The following is a 22,236-nucleotide window of genomic DNA, read 5'->3' on the forward strand; positions in this document are numbered from 1 at the left end:
GACCTGTTTAAAAGGTCTTACTTACATTGGCTACGGAGAGCGTGATCACACAGTCTTCCAGAACAGCTGATACTCTCATGCATGCTTCAGTGTTATTTGCCTCGAAGCGAGAATAGAAGTTAATTAGCTCGTATGGTAGGCTCGTGTCACTGGGCAGTTCGCGGCTGTGCTTCCCTTTGTAGTCCGTAATAGTTTGCAAGCTCTGCCACATCCGACAAGCGTCGGAGCCGGTGTAGTAGGATTGAATCTTAATCCTGTATTGATGCTTTGCCTGTTTGATGTTTTTATTTGAGGGCATAGCGGGATTTCTTATAAGCTCCTTGAAAGCGGCAGCTGTATTGTACATGTTGCATATATAATTTCCTTCATTATAATATTGTCCAAAATAACAGCAATATGTAACTTCAGAATTTTCCCATATCACTACATAAAACTTTACAGTTTTCACCCTGTAGTGATATCGTTTTCAGCAGGCAAGGTATGGGCAGGGTAACAATATAATGTAGTGTAAAATTCTCTCCCTTTTAGTTCTTGGCTGATTACCAGAGGATGTTTAAGGGCCTTTCTGTTATGTACACTCAATAAAACTGGACTGGTAACACCAACCCCCAGGAAGTGAAATGGTCTCAAACTGGACTGGTAACACCAACCCCCAGGAAGTGAAATGGTCTCAAACTGGACTGGTAAAGCCAACCCCCAGGAAGTGAAATGGTCTCAAACTGGACTGGTAAAGCCAACCCCCAGGAAGTGAAATGGTCTCAAACTGGACTGGTAAAGCCAACCCCCAGGAAGTGAAATAGTCTCAAACTGGACTGGTAACACCAACCCCCAGGAAGTGAAATGGTCTCAAACTGGACTGGTAACGCCAACCCCAGGAAGTGAAATGGTCTCAAACTGGACTGGTAAAGCCAACCCCCAGGAAGTGAAATGGTCTCAAACTGGACTGGTAAAGCCAACCCCCAGGAAGTGAAATGGTCTCAAACTGGACTGGTAACACCAACCCCCAGGAAGTGAAATGGTCTCAAACTGGACTGGTAACGCCAACCCCAGGAAGTGAAATGGTCTCAAACTGGACTGGTAACGCCAACCCCCAGGAAGTGAAATGGTCTCAAACTGGACTGGTAAAGCCAACCCCCAGGAAGTGAAATGGTCTCAAACTGGCCAACTGGTAACTGGTAACCAACCGCAGGAAGTGAAATGGTCTCAAACTGGACTGGTAACGCCAACCCCAGGAAGTGAAATGGTCTCAAACTGGACTGGTAAAGCCAACCCCAGGAAGTGAAATGGTCTCAAACTGGACTGGTAACGCCAACCCCCAGGAAGTGAAATGGTCTCAAACTGGACTGGTAACGCCAACCCCAGGAAGTGAAATGGTCTCAAACTGGACTGGTAACGCCAACCCCAGGAAGTGAAATGATCTCAGACTGGACTGGTAACGCCAACCCCAGGAAGTGAAATGGTCTCAAACTGGACTGGTAACGCCAACCCCAGGAAGTGAAATGGTCTCAAACTGGACTGGTAACGCCAACCCCCAGGAAGTGAAATGATCTCAGACTGGACTAGTAACGCCGACCCCCAGGAAGTGAAATGGTCAGAGGTTAGGGTTGGGTAACTCACCCTTGCGTTGACTAGTGACCAGGCCATGGTGGTAGTGTCCAGCTTATGAATGTCATTAGAGAAGCAGTCAGCCTGGAAGACAGAAGAGAACAGGGGAATGTCATGGTAACACCAAACAAACAGAGGAGCTTACCCAGGACACACGGGTCAGAGTTAGAGGTCAAGGATTCTTACCAGCTGCTCATACCCTCCAAAGATGTACATGGCCTTCCCCAGGATGCAGGCTGAGTGGCCGTCTCTCGCTCCCGGAACCGTCCCAGATATCTTAGGGGTGAACCACCGGTGATTGTCTGGGGACCAAACAGGCATGTTATCCAGGAGATACTGTTGTAGATGCTGCAGCTGTTGATACACCAAGTGGAAACATCTAACCCACATAGCTAGCCAGGCAGGTGTTAGAGCTTGGTCTGCTTTATTCCTTCCAACAATGGGTGTCTCTCCACTTCCAAATCAAGCCGACATACAACACAAACCATCAGGTGTACTTACTGACGTGGAAGGCATAGAGGACGTTGCAGGCCCCCTCCGTGTCGTTACGACCCCCCCAGATGTAGATGGTATCGTCCAGCAGCACGGCTGTGTGACCGTAACGCATGTAGGGGACATCCCTGGCATGTTCCCTACCACCTGTTCTCACTGGAGGCAACTTCATCCACCGCAGAGAAACTAGAGAGAGGAGACCGAGACGAGTATTACTACAGAGAGACACGAGTATTACTACAGAGAGACCATAGTATTACTACAGAGACCATAGTATTACTACAGAGACACACTAGTATTACTACAGAGACACACTAGTATTACTACAGAGAAACTAGAGAGAGGAGACGAGTATTACTACAGAGAGAGACACTAGTATTACTACAGAGACACTAGTATTACTACAGAGAGACCATAGTATTACTACAGAGACCATAGTATTACTACAGAGAGACACTAGTATTACTACGGAGAGACACTAGTATTACTACAGAGAGACACTAGTATTACTACAGAGAGACACTAGTATTACTACAGAGAAACTAGAGAGAGGAGACTGAGACGAGTATTACTACAGAGAGACACTAGTATTACTACAGAGAGACGTGAATATTACTACAGAGAGACGCAAGTATTACTACAGAGAGACCATAGTATTACTACAGAGAGACCATAGTATTACTACAGAGAGACCATAGTATTACTACAGAGAGACCATAGTATCAATACAGAGAGACACTAGTATTACTACAGAGAAACTAGAGAGAGGAGAGCGAGACGAGTATTACTACAGAGAGACACTAGTATTACTACAGAGAGACGCGAGTATTACTACAGAGAGACGAGTATTACTACAAAGAAACTAGAGAGAGGAGAGCGAGATGAGTATTACTACAGAGACACGAGTATTACTACAGAGAGACACAAGTATTACTACAGAGACCATAGTATTACTACAGAGAGACATTAGTATTACTACAGAGACCATAGTATTACTACAGAGAGACATTAGTATTACTACAGAGAGACACGAGTATTACTACAGAGAGACGCGAGTATTACTACAGAGACACGAGTATTACTACAAAGAAACTAGAGAGAGGAGAGCGAGATGAGTATTACTACAGAGACACGAGTATTACTACAGAGAGACACAAGTATTACTACAGAGACCATAGTATTACTACAGAGAGACACTAGTATTACTACAGAGACACTAGTATTACTACAGAGAGACACTAGTATTACTACAGAGAAACTAGAGAGAGGAGACTGAGACAAGTATTACTACAGAGAGACACTAGTATTACTACAGAGAGACGCGAGTATTACTACAGAGAAACTAGAGAGAGGAGAGCGAGACGAGTATTACTACAGAGAGACCATAGTATTACTACAGAGACACAAGTATTACTACAGAGAGACACTAATATCACTACAGAGAGACACTAATATTACTACAGAGAGACCATAGTATTACTACAAAGAGACACTAGTATTACTACAGAGACACACTAGTATTACTACAGAGAAACTAGAGAGGAGACTGAGATGAGTATTACTACAGAGAGACACTAGTACTACTACAGAGAGACGCGAGTATTACTACAGAGAGACGTGAGTATTACTACAGAGAGACACTAGTATTACTAGAGAGAAACTAGAGAGAGGAGACGAGTATTACTACAGAGAGACACTAGTATTACTACAGAGACACACTAGTATTACTACAGAGAAACTAGAGAGAAGAGACCGAGGAGTATTACTACAGAGAGACACGAGTATTACTACAGAGAGAGACACGAGTATTACTACAGAGACACTAGTATTACTACAGAGACACTAGTATTACTACAGAGACACTAGTATTACTACAGAGACACACAAGTATTACTACAGAGACACACAAGTATTACTACAGAGACACACGAGTATTACTACAGAGACACTAGTATTACAACAGAGACACTAGAGAGAAGAGACCGAGACGAGTATTACTACAGAGACACACAAGTATTACTACAGAGACACGAGTATTACTACAGAGAGAGACACGAGTATTACTACAGAGAGAGACACTAGTATTACTACAGAGACACTAGTATTACTACAGAGACACTAGTATTACTACAGAGACACACGAGTATTACTACAGAGACACACGAGTATTACTACAGAGACACACGAGTATTACTACAGAGACACACGAGTATTACTACAGAGACACACGAGTATTACTACAGAGACACACGAGTATTACTACAGAGACACTAGTATTACTACAGAGACACTAGTATTACTACAGAGACACTAGTATTACTACAGAGACACACAAGTATTACTACAGAGACACACAAGTATTACTACAGAGACACACGAGTATTACTACAGAGACACTAGTATTACAACAGAGACACTAGAGAGAAGAGACCGAGACGAGTATTACTACAGAGACACACAAGTATTACTACAGAGACACGATTATTACTACAGAGAGAGACACGAGTATTACTACAGAGACACTAGTATTACTACAGAGACACTAGTATTACTACAGAGACACTAGTATTACTACAGAGACACACAAGTATTACTACAGAGACACACGAGTATTACTACAGAGACACACGAGTATTACTACAGAGACACACGAGTATTACTACAGAGACACTAGTATTACAACAGAGACACTAGAGAGAAGAGACCGAGACGAGTATTACTACAGAGACACACAAGTATTACTACAGAGACACTAGTATTACTACAGAGAGACACTAGAATTACTACAGAGACACGAGTATTACTACAGAGAGACACAAGGTATTACTACAGAGAGACATTAGTATTACTACAGAGAGACACGAGTATTACTACAGAGAGACACGAGTATTACTACAGAGAGACACGAGTATTACTACAGAGACACAAGTATTACTACAGAGACACAAGTATTACTACAGAAACACACTAGTGTCATGCATGTCAATCTCTCTTGGCTCAAAGTGGAGGAGAGATTGACTTCATCACTACTTATTTTTGTAAGAGGTGTTGACAAGCTGAATGTACTGAGCTGTCTGTCTAAACTACTGGCACACAGCTCAGACACCCATGCATACCCCACAAGACATGCCCCCAGAGGTCTCTTCACAGTCCCCGAGTCCAGAACAGACTATGGGAGGCACACAGTACTACATAGAGCCATGACCACATGGAACTCTATTCCACAGTACTACATAGAGCCATGACTACATGGAACTCTATTCCACAGTACTACATAGAGCCATGACTACATGGAACTCTATTTCACAGTACTACATAGAGCCATGACTACATGGAACTCTATTCCACAGTACTACATAGAGCCATGACTACATGGAACTCTATTCCACAGTACTACATAGAGCCATGACCACATGGAACTCTATTCCACAGTACTACATAGAGCCATGACCACATGGAACTCTATTCCACAGTACTACATAGAGCCATGACTACATGGAACTCTATTCCACAGTACTACATAGAGCCATGACTACATGGAACTCTATTCCACAGTACTACATAGAGCCATGACTACATAGAACTCTATTCCACAGTACTACATAGAGCCATGACTACATAGAATTCTATTTCACAGTACTACATAGAGCCATGACTACATGGAACTCTATTCCACAGTACTACATAGAGCCATGACTACATGGAACTCTATTCCACAGTACTACATAGAGCCATGACTACATGGAACTCTATTTCACAGTACTACATAGAGCCATGACTACATGGAACTCTATTCCACTGTTATGGATACAGGTATCCTGTGTGTGTGTGTGTGTGTATCCTGTGTTCTTTTCTCTCCTTCTCCCCTCACAGGTGAAAATCATCACTCCCCAATCAGTCACCAATCATCAATCAGAAGACACACCTCCTCCTGTTTCCTACCCAATCACAGTTCCTTTCCCTTGGTTTAAAAACCCTGTCAGTTGTTTGCTCTGGAGCTCAAGCTCTCTGTAAATGATATGTCTGTAGATAGCTCAATACATAAAGAGAGAGTGAAACAGAGCGATCTTTTGTTTGAGCACCTCCATATCACTTTGTCCTTATCTGTGAGTATTGTTTTTGGTTATGGTATTTGTTTGCTGGTGGGAAAATGGGGAACCAAGACAAGTCGCCCATGGGCATACACTACCCGTAGGTAAACTTTGTTAACACTAGTTAGAACTGGGCGGACCACCCCCTGTATTTTTGGTTAGTTAGCCGTTGTTAAAATAGGCTAGTCTAGCTTAGGGGTGTTTTTGAATGCTTATTGTTTCTTTCCTTGGGTCCAGCTCAGCCCCTTTTCCTGCTCCCCCCCATTACCATGTGTTTACTAATAAACCCTGAGTTTGACAGTAGATTTCAGTTGTCCTGGTTATTTCGTTCTCACTTTTACTTTGTCACTATTATAAATTGCATGAGTTATGTTACGGGTCTCGTCACCATCACCCCTAGACTGTCGGGCCAAAAGGGATTCGTAACATCCACAGTACTACATAGAGCCATGGCTACATGGAACTCTATTCCACATCAGGAACCTGATGCAGCAGGATCAGGTACCTGAGAGACACACAAACTCGTACAGACACATGCATACGCACATATTGTGATGTTGTATAGTGGTATTGAACTATTTGTGTTGTGGATATATGGTGGTGTAATAATGTTATATGATTACTGTGTTTTATTGCGACAGAGAGACACACTCGTATTGCGACAGAGAGACACACTCGTATTGCGACAGAGACACACTCGTATTGCGACAGAGACACACTCGTATTGCGACAGAGACACACTCGTATTGCGACAGAGACACACTCGTATTGCGACAGAGACACACTCGTATTGCGACAGAGACACACTCGTATTGCGACAGAGAGACACACTCGTATTGCGACAGAGACACACTCGTATTGCGACAGAGAGACACACTCGTATTGCGATTGGGGCCAGGTCCTTTCCTAGCAGAGGCCCTTTCCTGTTTCAGAATGACAATGCTCCCGTGCGCAAAGTGAAGTCCATACAGGAATGGTTTGTTGAGATCTGTGTGGAAGAACTTGACTGGCCTGCACAGAGTCCTGACCTCAACCCCAACGAACACCTTTAGGATGAATTGAAACGTCGACTGCGAGCCAGGCCCAATCGCTCAACATCAGTACCCGACCTCACTGATGCTCGTGGCTGAATGGAAGCAAGTCCCCACAGCAATGTTCCTACATCTAGTGGAAAGCCTTCCCAGAAGAGTGAAGGCTGTTATAGCAGCAATGTTCCTACATCTAGTGGAAAGCCTTCCCAGAAGAGTGGAGGCTGTTACAGCAGCAATGTTCCTACATCTAGTGGAAAGCCTTCCCAGAAGAGTGGAGGCTGTTATAGCAGCAATGTTCCTACATCTAGTGGAAAGCCTTCCCAGAAGAACTCCATATTAACGCCCATGATTTTGGAATGAGATGTTGGAGGAGCAGGTGTCCACATACCAAAAGTATCTTTATAATGGAGTTTCAAAACAACTTAATTGTTTGTTTGTAAAAGAAAATCAAAACCTGTTTCGTCATCTAGCTCTTCTTGGAAAGATGAATCATCAGAAGCAGCCAGTGTCTCCTGACCCCTCCTGTCTCAGCCTCCAGTATTTATGCTGCAGTAGTTTGTGTCGGGGGCTAGGGTCAGTTTGTTATATCTGGAGTACTTCTCCTGTCCTACTCCTGTCCTACTCTTTCTCTCTCTCTCTCTCGGAGGACCTGAGCCCTAGGACCATGCCCCAGGACTACCTGACATGATGACTCCTTGCTGTCCCCAGTCCACCTGGCCGTGCTGCTGCTCCAGTTTCAACTGTTCTGCCTTATTATTATTTGAACATCAAATCAAATTTTATTTGTCACATACACATGGTTAGCAGATGTTAATGCGAGTGTAGCGAAATGCTTGTAAACATGCTGGTCATGTTCTGTTATCTCCACCCGGCAAAGCCAGAAGAGGACTGGCCACCCCACATAGCCTGGTTCCTCTCTAGGTTTCTTCCTAGGTTTTGGCCTTTCTAGGGAGTTTTTCCTAGCCACCGTGCTTCTACACCTGCATTGCTTGCTGTTTGGGGTTTTAGGCTGGGTTTCTGTACAGCACTTTGAGATATCAGCTGATGTACGAAGGGCTATATAAATACATTTGATTTGATTGTAATGTTTTCACCATCTCAGATAGCTCCCTGTAGAAACTAGTACCGCCCTCGTTTTGAAAAGCCTGCCTTTGAGGGTGGGAACAAGGAAGTAGGGTTCCCGTCAGGCTGTAGTCTTTACAAAGCGAGGGAAAATGAGTCAACCTACATATCCCGCATTGTCCTGGCAGATAGCAACATCGTTGAGACAAGCCCAATGGCTCTATTGAACAAGGACAGCCATATCTACTCTCTGCTAGCCTGAAAAAAGGCCATAACTGATGCTACAAAACATGACTTCACTCATTTTTAGATCAGACAGCAGGCTCTACCAACCAATGTATCTTCCGGCGAGAAAATTACACCCCAAATAGTGTCAAGCAGTGAAGGTTCTCTTTATTCAGCTGTGCTGAAAAACACCTGTGAGTGTGTGGCAGACAGACGAAGGTTAGAAACAGATTAGGACTAGATGGTGTGGAACCCAAGAGCGGTGCTGGAGGTTAGACCTCCGGATCTTCTATACGTACTGACCCCATTCCCCACGGTCGGCTCTTCTATACTTACTGACCCCATTCCCCACGTCCCGCTCTTCTATAATTACTGACCCCATTCCCCACGTCCCGCTCTTCTAAACCTACTGACCCCATTCCCCACGTCCCGCTCTTCTATACCTACTGACCCCATTCCCCACGTCCCGCTCTTCTATACCTACTGACCCCATTCCCCACGTCCCGCTCTTCTATACCTACTGACCCCATTCCCCACGTCCCGCTCTTCTATACCTACTGACCCCATTCCCCACGTCCCGCTCTTCTATACCTACTGACCCCATTCCCCACGTCCCGCTCTTCTATACCTACTGACCCCATTCCCCACGTCCTGCTCTTCTATACCTACTGACCCCATTCCCCACGTCCTGCCTGCTCTTCCAGATTGACTTCCTTTCTTCCACACTCATCTGAAGAACTACACTACTTCATAATGACCGACAGATCCTGATGTCACCATGACATCAGAGGGCAAAATGATAGATCTTAAGATGAAAGTGGTTAGATTTCAATATCAAAGGACTGGCCATTTGAAGTTGAGAGAACCAGAGGTAATTTAGGGAGAGACTAGCATGCATGGGACATAGTTAGAACTAAGCCTAGACAATCATATCATTAATAATCGAGCTCTGTTTGGTCTATAACAATAACCTACCTGTGTTGAAGACATGTACATCTATCTGTCTCAGCGTCTCATAGTCGTCTCCAGAGCAGTACCCTCCGAAGGAGTACACCTTGTGTCCCATGGAGACGGCAGCATGGTTCACCCTCCGCGGCCCTCCGTCCAGGTGGGTCGTCCAGCGCCACATCCCACACCACGCCCCTCCACTCCACTCAGCTAGCACCGCACCTGTCCTCCTCACCCTGGCAGCCCGTCACCCAGTGCTACACCATCACCCTGTGTTCTGCTGCCACCTCATCCACCCTCAGACACTACCTACCCAGACAGAGAGAGAAGAGAGGTGTTACAGCCATTCAGACACACACTACCTACTCAGACAGAGAGAGAAGTGTTATAGCCATTCAGACAGACACTACCTACCCAGACAGAGAGGTCAGATGTTACAGCCATTCAGACAGACACTACCTACCCAGACAGAGAGAGAAGAAAGGTGTTACAGCCATTCAGACACACACTACCTACTCAGACAGAGAGAGAAGTGTTATAGCCATTCAGACAGACACTACCTACCCAGACAGAGAGGTTAGATGTTACAGCCATTCAGACAGACACTACCTACCCAGACAGAGAGGTTAGATGTTACAGCATTCCTACACCATCACAGTCTTAACCAGAACGACTTAGTCAAATGCATTCAACTAAGCAAGGTCAAAACCCACATCACAGTCATTGCAAGTAAAGCACCATTGTAGGTGTGAGTATGTTGAAAAATCATTAACTCTGAGTAGAAATTAAGATGACTGAGGAGGTGGTATGAAGACAGCCCTCTGGGGTTCATTTCTGTTTGGCTGTTGACAGCTCCTCAGGCCCCTGTATTATCCCTGCTAGGTGGTCACTGGTTGGGCCTCTGCTAGGAGGGTAATTATAGGATGTGGTCACTGGTTGGGCCTCTGCTAGAAGGGTATTATAGGAGGTGGTCACTGGTTGGGCCTCTGCTAGGAGGGTATTATAGGAGGTGGTCACTGGTTGGGCCTCTGCTAGGAGGGTATTATAGGAGGTGGTCACTGGTTGGGCCTCTGCTAGGAGGGTATTATAGGAGGTGGTCACTGGTTGGGCCTCTGCTAGGAGGGTATTATAGGAGGTGGTCACTGGTTGGGCCTCTGCTAGGAGGGTATTATAGGAGGTGGTCACTGGTTGGGCCTCTGCTAGGAGGGTATTATAGGAGGTGGTCACTGGTTGGGCCTCTGCTAGGAGGTGGTCACTGGTTGGGCCTCTGCTAGGAGGTGGTCACTGGTTGGGCCTCTGCTAGGAGGTGGTCACTGGTTGGGCCTCTGCTAGGAGGTGGTCACTGGTTGGGCCTCTGCTAGGAGGTGGTCACTGGTTGGGCCTCTGCTAGGAGGTGGTCACTGGTTGGGCCTCTGCTAGGAGGTGGTCACTGGTTGGGCCTCTGCTAGGAGGTGGTCACTGGTTGGGCCTCTAAATCCAAATGTCCCCTTTACGATGGCCTCCTTACACCCTCTGACAACATAACACTAAAAAGAGTGGCGCATAAAAACTGATTGTCAGAGATATGTACGCAGAGGAAAATGAAGCTTTCCACCTTGTCCACTACGGTCCTGTTGATATGGATAGGGGGGTGCTCCCTCTGCTGTTTCCTGAAGTCCACGATCAGCTCCTTCGTTTTGTTGAGGGAGAGGTTATTTTCCTGACACCACACTCCAAGGGCCCTCACCTCCTCCCTGTAGGCCGTCTCGTCGTTGTTGCTAATCAGGCCTACCACTGTTGAGTCGTCTGCAAACTTGATGATTGAGTTGGAGGCGTGCTTGTCCATGCAGTCATGGGTGAACAGGGAGTACAGGAGAGGGCTCAGAACGCACCATTGTGGGGCCCCCGTGTTGAGGATCAGCGAAGTGAAGGTGTTGTGTCCTACCTTCACCACCTCGGGGCGACCCGTCAGAAAGTCCAGGACCCAGTTGCACAGGGTGGAGTTCAGACCCAGGCCCTTGAGCTTAATGATGAGCTTGGAGGGTACTATGGTGTTGAATGCTGAGCTATAGTCAATGAACAGCATTCTTACATAGGTATTCCTCTTGTCCGGATGGGATAGGACAATGCGATTGCGATTACATCGTCTGTGGACCTATTTGGGCGGTAAGCAAATTGGAGTGGGTCTAGGGTGTCAGGTAGGGTGGAGGTGATATGATCCTTGACTAGTCTCTCAAAGCACTTCATGATGACTGAAGATAGTCGTTCAGCTCAGCTACCTTTGCTTTCTTGGGTACAGGGACAATGGTGGACAATTTGAAGCATGTGGGGACAGCAGACTGGGACAGGGAGAGATTGAATATGTCCGTAAACGCTCCAGCCAGCTGGTCTCCACATGCTCTGAGGATGCGGCTAGGGATGTCGTTTGCGAGGGTTAACACGCTTAAAATGTCTTACTCACGTCGGCCACGGAGAACGAGAGCCCACAGTCCTTGGGAGTCTGGCCGCTTTGGAGGCACTGTGTTCACCTTATTCGCCCAATTTGAGGTTTTTAGCTTGCCCCGGAGCAAGACTTCAGTGTCTGCAACATGGCTGGTTTTTCCTTTGTAATCCATGATTGTCTGTAGAACGTCTGTAATCCCTACCATATACATCTCGTGTCTGAGCTGCTGAATTTCCACTCCACTGTCTCTGTACTGACATTTTGCCTGTTTGATTGCCTTTTCGGAGATAATAACTACACTGACTTGTATTCAACCATATTCCCAGTTACTTTGCCATGGTTAAATGTGGTGGTTCACGTTTTCAGTTTTGCTCGAATGCTGCCATCTATCCACGGTTTCTGTTTTGGGTAGGTTTTAATAGTCGGTGGGAATAACATCCCTATATACTTCCTGATGAACTCAGTCACTGTGTCCGTGTATAAGTCAATGTTATTCTCAGAGGCTACCGGAACACATCCCAGTCCGTTTGATCAAAACAGTTTTGAAGCGTGGATTCCGATTAATCAACGCTGGTGTGACCAACCTTTAAGCACGGGTACTTTCTGTTTGAGCTTCTGCCTATAGGAAGGGAGGACAAAAATAGAGTTGTGACCCGATTTGCCAAAGGGAGGGCGGGGGTAGGCCTAGTAGGCATCCCGGAAGGGGGAGTAGCAGTGGTTGAGTGTTTTTCCAGCGCGAGTACTACAGTCATTGTGTTGATAGAACTTCGGTAGAGTTTTCCTCAAATTTGCTTTGTTAAAATCCTCAGCTACAATAAATGCGGCCTCAGTTCCTTGAGGGCCATCGTGGGAATATAAATGGCTGTGACTACCTCTTGGGAGGTAATACAGTCGGCATTTGATTGTGAGGTATTCTAGGTTGGGTGAACAAAAGGACTTGAGTTTCTGTATGTCACAATCACAGTAGTTAATCATGAAACATACACTACTGCCTTTCTTCTTCCCAGAGAGTTCTTAATTCCTGTCTGCGCGATGGACTGAGAACCCAGCTGGCTGTATGGATGGGGACAGTATATCCCGAGAGAGCCATGTTCCCGTGAAACAGAGTATGTTACAATCCCTTATGTTTCTCTGGAAGGTGATCCTCATCCTGAGCTTGTCTACTTTATTGTCCAGAGACTGAACATTAGCGAGTAATAGAAATCCACCTCGAATACCGCTTCTCCGCCGGCGGCGTCTTGGAGCAGCCTCTGGGATAAGTTCAATTGCCCTGGAGGGTACGAACAAAGGATCCAATTCGGGAAAGTCGTATTCATGGTCGTAATGCTGAAGAGTTACCACCACGCTGATATCCAAAAGTTATTTCCGGCTGTATGTAACACAAAAAAACATTCTTGGCTAATCATGTAAGAAATAACACAAATATTTTTTAAATACTGCCATGTCTGTCTGCGCCATCATCGAAACCCAGCATATAGCACGTTCTATGGGATGGTCATCGAAACCCAGCATATAGCACGTTCTATGGGATGGTCATCGAAACCCAGCATATAGCACGTTCTATGGGATGGTCATCGAAACCCAGCATATAGCACGTTCTATGGGATGGTCATCGAAACCCAGCATATAGCACGTTCTATGGGATGGTCATCGAAACCCAGCATATAGCACGTTCTATGGGATGGTCATCGAAACCCAGCATATAGCACGTTCTATGGGATGGTCATCGAAACCCAGCATATAGCACGTTCTATGGGATGGTCATCGAAACCCAGCATATAGCACGTTCTATGGGATGGTCATCGAAACCCAGCATATAGCACGTTCTATGGGATGGTCATCGAAACCCAGCATATAGCACGTTCTATGGGATGGTCATAAACTGTATTAATTTATGTCTGAGATATGAACATGACTGGGGATTCAAACATCTGCATCTACTCATCATCAGCTTCTACCTGGTCTACCTCACATTTTTGTTCGACATGTGGTGTCATTGGGAAAAGCCTGTATCAACCCTTGATACAGTTTGCAAATCAACTTTTGAGGTTTGTCAGAATAGCATCTAGCTTGTCCAGTGTTTAATGCACAGAGAATAAAGTGTTCTATTTGTAAAAATTCACCTCACCTCTGTCACAGACTGGTCTTCCCTGGCTGCCTGATCCTGCTGAAACCCCTGTCACTCTCTGATCCTCCTAAAAATGAAGCATGGCAAAGAATGACCTTGGTGTATATTTCTACAATATATTATCCAAGAACAGAATCAATGGTTGAATAATTGAAATGACCATCATTGCCTGATCCCAGACTGTAGCTACTGTAGGTCTACCCGGGTCATTCTCGTGAAACCATTCAAATACCAAGTAATGATTTTAAATGTAAAACATGGAAGTTAGTAATATAACAAAATATCATAATAAAAATAGTGTTCTCTACTTTGCACAAAGAGTAATTTCAATGAAAATATTCTGGAAAAAATTAATGGATGTTCTACTAGATGTTTTCAAATGACAGAAATTAATAACTGAATATTTATGTATAATAATAATAATAATGAAAAGATAGTGGAAAATCGAAGTATCCCTGACTGACGTTCTCACCTCCACAACATTTTTGAAGGACTGTTCACACACACACAGAATTTTAAATAAAGTTTGATTTTGAATGAAGCAACACATCTGCCACTACCTTCAAGATGGCTACCAGGTAAGCAGATATCTTTATATTTCTCCAGTTAAAAAGTTAAACATTCTCTTGTCAGACTGCGTACACGACACTATTGATTATCATTACAGATAGTTTTCCACAATTAGAAAAAAGTTAGAACATTTTAAATCAATGAAAATATACTTAAATAATGCCTAATTATGTACATTGTATAAAAATGTATTCTCTATTGTTAGCAAAACATGCTAAGTTTCCTCATCCTCAGCAACACCATTCTCATTTACCGCTACAATTTAAGGCCAGTTGCGGTAGAGAGAACTTCTGTTTCAGTAATGAGAAATGTATCATACAGACTATTTTTAAATAAATATAACTACAAGAAGGTCCCTTAGAAATCTGGATTCCCAATGAAATTGCATTGAAAAGAGAGTGACCTCAAAAAAAAAACAACAATGGTTTGTCCTCGGGGTTTCGCCTGCTAAATAGGTTCTGTTATACTCACAGACATGATTCAAACAGTTTTAGAGTGTTTTATATCCAAATGTACTAATAATATGCATATCTTATCTTCTGAGGATGAGTAGCAGGCAGTTGAATTTGGGCATGCATTTCATCCGGACGTGAAAATACTGGCCCCTGTCACCAAGAAGTCACCGTGCCAGCTTCATCAGTCATCGTGCCAGCTTCATCAGTCACCGTGCCAGCTACATCAGTCACCGTGCCAGCTACATCAGTCACCGTGCCAGCTACATCAGTCAACTGCTCTGTTGTATATTAAAACTCTGAACTACGATCAACTCTCCCGTCCTGATCCAGCCAGCCTTCCAGAACTTTTGCCTTCACACAGCCTGTCATCCCGCTCTGTGGTGTGGCGTGGTCCTAAATCTAGCCTTCTGAAAACTGCACAGCCTACCTGACCGTTCAGAGACATGGCCACAGCCTACCAGACCGCTCAGAGACGTGGCCACAGCCTACCAGACCGCTCAGGGGCGTGGCCACAGCCTACCAGACTGGTCAGAGGCGTGGCCACAGCCTACCAGACCGCTCAGGGGCGTGGCCACAGCCTACCAGACCGCTCAGGGGCGTGGCCACAGCCTACCAGACCGCTCAGGGGCGTGGCCACAGCCTACCAGACCGCTCAGGGGCGTGGCCACAGCCTACCAGACCGCTCAGGGGCGTGGCCACAGCCTACCAGACCGCTCAGGGGCGTGGCCACAGCCTACCAGACCGCTCAGGGGCGTGGCCACAGCCTACCAGACCGCTCAGGGGCGTGGCCACAGCCTACCAGACCACTCAGAGGCGTGGCCACAGCCTACCAGACCACTCAGAGGCGTCCTGGTAGTCCTTAAGCACACCGTTGACGCTTTGTGAAAGTTTCACCCCCTGGTAATGATGTTGGGTACAATGGGACTTTTCGTAAAAGGACTTCATAAAATGAAAACATAGCAATGTATCAACTTACGTGACATCCAAGAGGGCCAACCAACTGTCTGATAGTGAACGCAGTGATGACATCCAAGAGGGCCAACCAACTGTCTGATAGTGAACGCAGTGATGACATCCAAGAGGGCCAACCAACTGTCTGATAGTGAACGCAGTGATGACATCAAAGAGGACCAACCAACTGTCTGGTAGAGAACATGGTGATGATATCCAAGAGGGCCAACCAACTGTCTGATAGAGAACGCAGTGATGACATCAAAGAGGGCCAACCAACTGTCTGGTAGAAAACGTGGTGATGACATCCAAGAGGGCCAACCAACTGTCTGGTAGAAAACGTGGTGATGACATCCAAGAGGGCCAACCAACTGTCTGGTAGAAAACGTGGTGATGAGCACTATTGGCAGGACCTTATAGAAGCAGCCCATTTTTCTTCTCAGCTTCTTGACTAATCAAATCAAATTTTATTTGTCGCATGTGCCAAATACAACAGGTATTAGTGAAATGCTTACTTACGCGTCCTTATGCATTTCACTCTAAGGTGTACACCTGTTGTATTAAGTGCATGTGACAAATAAAATTTGATCTGATTAGTCAAGAACCTGAGAAGAAAAATGGCAGCTTCTATAAGGTCCTGCATCTCGCTAAATAGTAGAAAGTAGATTATTCAGTTGACAGTCCTATCGGTCGTAGACTATGGCGACATCTGTATGAATGCAGCTGACACTTCATTAAAGTTGTTGGATGCAGTTTAAGTGGACAATATGAGTTATAAAAGGCAGCTTTTCATCCATCCAGATGCGGAGGTATTTGTAAGCACGGACACGATATATGTGGACACAATCAACAGTACAAATGATTAAATTATCAGACTTATTTTTATGCGCTCTAGAGAACATCATATACTTAGTTACCTGCAATCAATACTCATTTCAGGTCAATAAAGTTTTGATGTAATACAATGAAGGCAGACTGTAGTTCAGATAGAGCCTGGTCAAGAAGTGTGTGAGAGAGTGTGTTTCCTTATGCCAAGAAGTCAAGACGTGTGTGTGTTTCTGGGTGAGAGAACCAGGGCAACCTCTGGGTGAGAGAGCCAGGGCAACCTCTGGGTGAGAGAGCCAGGGCAACCTCTGGGTGAGAGAGCCAGGGCAACCTCTGGGTGAGAGAGCCAGGGCAACCTCTGGGTGAGAGAGCCAGGGCAACCTCTGGGTGAGAGAGCCAGGGCAACCTCTGGGTGAGAGAGCCAGGGCAACCTCTGGGTGAGAGAGCCAGGGCAACCTCTGGGTGAGAGAGCCAGGGCAACCTCTGGGTGAGAGAGCCAGGGCAACCTCTGGGTGAGAGAGCCAGGGCAACCTCTGGGTGAGAGAGCCAGGGCAACCTCTGGGTGAGAGAGCCAGGGCAACCTCTGGGTGAGAGAGCCAGGGCAACCTCTGGGTGAGAGAGCCAGGGCAACCTCTGGGTGAGAGAGCCAGGGCAACCTCTGGGTGAGAGAGCCAGGGCAACCTCTGGGTGAGAGAGCCAGGGCAACCTCTGGGTGAGAGAGCCAGGGCAACCTCTGGGTCCCCACAATCCATCTCAAAGCTAGTCAGTTAACAGCACACTGATACATCAGAAAGTAGACAGAAGCAACAACACAACTGACTGACAGAGGGGAGGGAAGGGAGACCAATTTAACTGCCACTTTCCTACTCTGTAGATATGGGACTATTATGCAAAACTAAGTCCATTTGTCATAAGAAGTAAAAGGTAAACTCTGAGTTTGAAAAGGCTTCAGCCTAGGTCTGGCCTGGAAAGGTATTCACTCCAGACAATATGACCTCTCTCTTTGAAAACCATCTGGGGGGAAATGCTGCTAGTGGAATGTTTGCAGTCTACTCAGTTTCAACATCATGGTTAATGACCTTAAGTCAAATCAAATAGTATTTGCCACATGCGCCGAATAGAACAGGTAATAGAACCTTATCATCATGAAATGCTGAATACAACAGCTGTTGACCTTACCATGAAATGATGAATACAACAGCTGTTGACCTTACCATGAAATGCTTACTTACAAGCCCTTAACCAACAATGCAGTTCAAGGAATAGAGTTAAGAAAATATTTGCTAAATAAAGTAGGAAATAAAATAAAAAGTAATACAATGAAATAACGAGGCTATAAACAGGGGGTACCGAGTCAATGTGACATGCTGGTAGAAATGAGGTAAAACAGATTTAAGTTTCCCTGCAATAAAGTCCCCGGCCACTAGGAGCACCACTTCTGGATGAGCATTTTCTTGTTTGGTTATGACCTTCCACAGCTCATTGAGTGGAGTCTTAGCGCCAGCATCGGTTTGTGGTGGTAAATAGACAGCTACGAATAATATAGATGAGAACTCCTCTTGGTAGATAGTGTGGTCTACTGGCGGGCAATACCTTGAGACTTCTTTAATATTAGACATTGCGCACCAGCTGTTATTGACAAATACACATACACCCCTCCCAGCCAGCTCTATATTATCCATGTCGTCGTTCAGCCACGACTCGGTGACACATAAGATATTAGTTGAATATCCCTTTGGTAGGATAGTCTTAATCCTAGATCAAGTTTATTTTCCCAATGATTGCATGTTGCCAATAGTACTGATGGTAGTGGTGGTTTACCCACTCGCCTACGAATTCTCACATGGCACCCCAACCTCCGCCCCCGTTTTCTCAGTCTTTTCTTCCCGTGAATGACTGGGATTTGGGGCTGATCTCAAGAAAGCAGTATTTCCTTAACGTTGGACTCATAAAATAAAAAAAAATCTTTGTCCAGTTTGAGGTGAGTAATCGCTGTTCTTATGTCAAGAAGCTCTGGACATCATCTGCTAGTTTTTTTGTTTGTTTGTTTTTTCACCTTTATTTAACCAGGTAAGCTAGTTGAAAACAAGTTCTCATGAATAACAGAGTGCAATACTCCCTGATGTCTCTCAATGTCAGACATACTAGTTGGGTAATAATAAGCGATGATCACTGAAATTGACTGGCATAGACAATGCAGATCCAGTTAGCCAATCTGTCTAGATCTAGCTAGGTATACATAACTACCAAGTACACTGCCCAAACAAAGTCCCCAGTCCTAAAAACATACCCCACCCCTGTCCTCAAAACATAACCCCATGTCCCTCTCCTCTGCATAACATTGCTGGCTAGTTGTGACTAACTACCAGGTACACTGCCAAAAACCCCACCCCCAGTCCTAAAAACATATCCCTTGGAATAAGTCACAAATGTCACTCTCCACTATATAGTGCACTACTATAGTGCACTCAAAACCAGAGCTCTATGGACTATTTGGGAATAGGGAGCCATTTAGGACTCAGACAGGTCCACTCTCAACCAGTGTGTCTGCTGTTCCAGTGACCTCTAACAGCTCTTATAAATAAACCCTCAGAGGACTAATAATGCACACCCTTATATTTCCAGATGACCTCAAGGATAAAGGCCCCTACTACAAGACACATGCCAAAACACTACTAGTTACTATTTTCATTATCTAAATGGTTCCTTACCTAGCAAGACAGACAAAAATATGATTGAGCTAGCTAAGATCTGAGTTTCTCTAGCTATCTAAACGTTTGTGCAAGTGTCAAAGTCGTTAGCTAACTTGGATAGTTAACAATGATCTGTTGCCGTCTGACAAATATAACATATTAAGCTACCAACCTCTGGCTAGAGTAGCAAACCAAACAGTTAGGTTTGACTGATTAAATAATGTCCACACAGTTTCAGGAATAATGTCAACTTTGCGAGTGCAAGTTAACCTAGCTACCTCTCACCAGCCAACTAACTAACGTTAGCAATTCACCTCGTATCAAGAGCAGCCAGCTAACGATAGCTAGCTTAGTAAAGTAGCTACGCTAGCTACCCAGCCAGCTAGTTTAGCCAACCAGCTAACTTATCTAACTTTAGTTGGGATATAACGTTAGTAGACAACACTGAACATGACCAAAACATAGGATGTTAGCTATGAAGATATCTAACGTTGGCCATTTGTAAATTAACGTTATCTACCTAGCTAGCAAGCCAGCTATCCAAAATATGCTATGCAAGCTAGATAGCTATCAAACTTGACAGCTAACGACCCACATCTATTACACAATTGCAATTACCAATGAACAAAAAGGTTAGTAAGATAATCGTGTATTACCCAAAGGTGTCACTCTGCGTTAACACGAACATGTATTTGCGACAGTTATTCGTAACCAACATTACCTTGGAAACCAGACGGTCCCTTCTCGGGCCTCCTGACGCAATGTTTACGGTGTCAGACTTCTTCTCCGACTTCGACAAAATGGCGGTCCGCAAACAGACGTTAAAGCGTCATTCCGCCACCTACTGTGCTGAAGTGTGTGGTCAATCACAGTTCAAATCATATCAAATTGTATTTTATTAGTAACATGCGCCGAATACAACAAGTGTAGTAGACCTTACAGTGAAATGCTTACTTACGAGCCCCTAACCAACAATGCAGGTTAAAAAAAATACAGATAAGAATAAGAAATAAAAGTAACAACTAATTAAAGAGCAGCAGTAAAATATCAATAGCGAGACTATTTTTTTATTTTTTTATTTCACCTTTATTTAACCAGGTAGGCTAGTTGAGAACAAGTTCTCATTTACAACTGCGACCTGGCCAAGATAAAGCAAAGCAGTGTGAACAGACAACAACACAGAGTTAGTTACACATGAAGTAAACAATAAACAAGTCAATAACTCAGTAGAAAAAAAGGAGTCTATATACATTGTGTGCAAAAGGCATGAGGAGGTAGGCAATAAATAGGCCATAAGAGCGAATAATTACAATTTAGCAGATTAACACAGGAGTGATAAATGATCAGATGATCATGTGCAAGTAGAGATACTGGTGTGCAAAAGAGCAGAAAAGTACATAAATAAAAACAGTACGGGGATGAGGTAGGTAAATTGGGTGGGCTATTTACAGATTAACTATGTACAGCTGCAGCGATTGGTTATCTGCTCAGATAGCAGATGTTTAAAGTTGGTGAGGGAAATAAAAGTCTCCAATATATTTACATATATATATATACTGTATATATATACTATATACAAGGGGGTACCGGTACAGAGTCAATGTGCGGGGGCACCGGTTGGTTGAGGTAATATGTACATGTAGGTAGGGTTATTAAAGTGACTGTATAGATGATAAACATCTACAGAGAGTAGCAGCGGAGTAAAAGAGGGGGGGGGGGGGGGGCAATGCACTTAGTCTGGGTAGCCATTTGATTAGCTGTTCAGGAGTCTTATGGCTTGGGGGTAGAAGCTGTTTAGAAGCCTCCAAGACTTTGCGCTCCGGTACCGCTTGCCATGCGGTAGCAGACAGAACAGTCTATGACTAGGGTGGCTGGAGTCTTTGACCATTTTTGGGGGCCTTCCTCTGACACCGCCTGGTATATAGGTACTGGATGGCAGGTAGTTTGGCCCCGGTGATGTACTGGGCCGTTCGCACTACTCTCTGCAGTGCCTTGTGGTCGGAGGCCGAGTAGTTGCCATACCAGGCAGTGATGCAACCAGGATGCTCTCGATCGGGCAGCTGTAGAACCTTTTGAGGATCTGAGGACCAATGACAAATATTTTCCGTCTTCTGAGGGGGAATAGGTCTTGTCGTGCCCTCTTCACAATTGTCTTGGTGTGCTTGGACCATGTTAGTTTGTTGGTGATGTGGACACCAAGGAACTTGAAGCTCTCAACCTGCTCCACTACAGCCCCGTCAATGAGAATGGGGGTGTGCTTGGTCCTCTTTTTCCTGTAATCCACAATCATCTCCTTTGTCTTGATCACATTGAGGGAGAGGTTGTTGTCCTGGCACCACAAGGCCAGGTCTCTGACCTCCTCCCTATAGGATGTCTCGTCGTTGTTGGTGATCAGGCCTACCACTGTTGTGTCATCGGCAAACTCAATGATCAAATCAAATCAAATGTATTTATAATGCCCTTCTTACATCAGCTGATATCTCAAAGTGCTGTACAGAAACCCAGCCTAAAACTCCAAACACCAAGCAATGCAGGTGTAGAAGCACGGTGGCTAGGAAAAACTCCCTAGAAAGGCCAAAACCTAGGAAGAAACCTAGAGAGGAACCAGGCAATGAGGGGTGGCCAGTCCTATTCTGACTGTGCCGGGTGCAGATTTTAACAGAAAAAACACTTATTAAGTTGTTTTTTGGGGTATCTGTATTTTACTATTTATATTTTAGAAAACTTTTACTTCACTA

General features: G+C 44.9%; 1 protein-coding gene across 2 annotated transcripts in view; it reads right to left on the minus strand.

The window, feature by feature from the left end:
* LOC139367397 (kelch domain-containing protein 3-like) overlaps nucleotides 1-20,275 on the minus strand; it is a 47,944-nt gene extending 27,669 nt beyond the window's left edge. For both annotated transcript variants that reach the window (XM_071105592.1, XM_071105593.1), the window contains exons 1-6: nucleotides 20,220-20,275; nucleotides 14,005-14,071; nucleotides 9,482-9,763; nucleotides 2,107-2,283; nucleotides 1,792-1,907; nucleotides 1,618-1,689 (exon numbers count right to left, since the gene is read on the minus strand). In XM_071105592.1, the coding sequence (XP_070961693.1) occupies nucleotides 1,618-1,689; nucleotides 1,792-1,907; nucleotides 2,107-2,283; nucleotides 9,482-9,635 (519 nt within the window). In that variant the 5' untranslated portion in view covers nucleotides 9,636-9,763; nucleotides 14,005-14,071; nucleotides 20,220-20,275. The remainder of the gene's footprint in view (nucleotides 1-1,617; nucleotides 1,690-1,791; nucleotides 1,908-2,106; nucleotides 2,284-9,481; nucleotides 9,764-14,004; nucleotides 14,072-20,219) is intronic.
* Nucleotides 20,276-22,236: the final 1,961 nt, after the last annotated feature.

Source organism: Oncorhynchus clarkii, chromosome 16 (genome assembly GCF_045791955.1).
Source record: "Oncorhynchus clarkii lewisi isolate Uvic-CL-2024 chromosome 16, UVic_Ocla_1.0, whole genome shotgun sequence".
Lineage (NCBI taxonomy): Eukaryota > Metazoa > Chordata > Actinopteri > Salmoniformes > Salmonidae > Oncorhynchus > Oncorhynchus clarkii.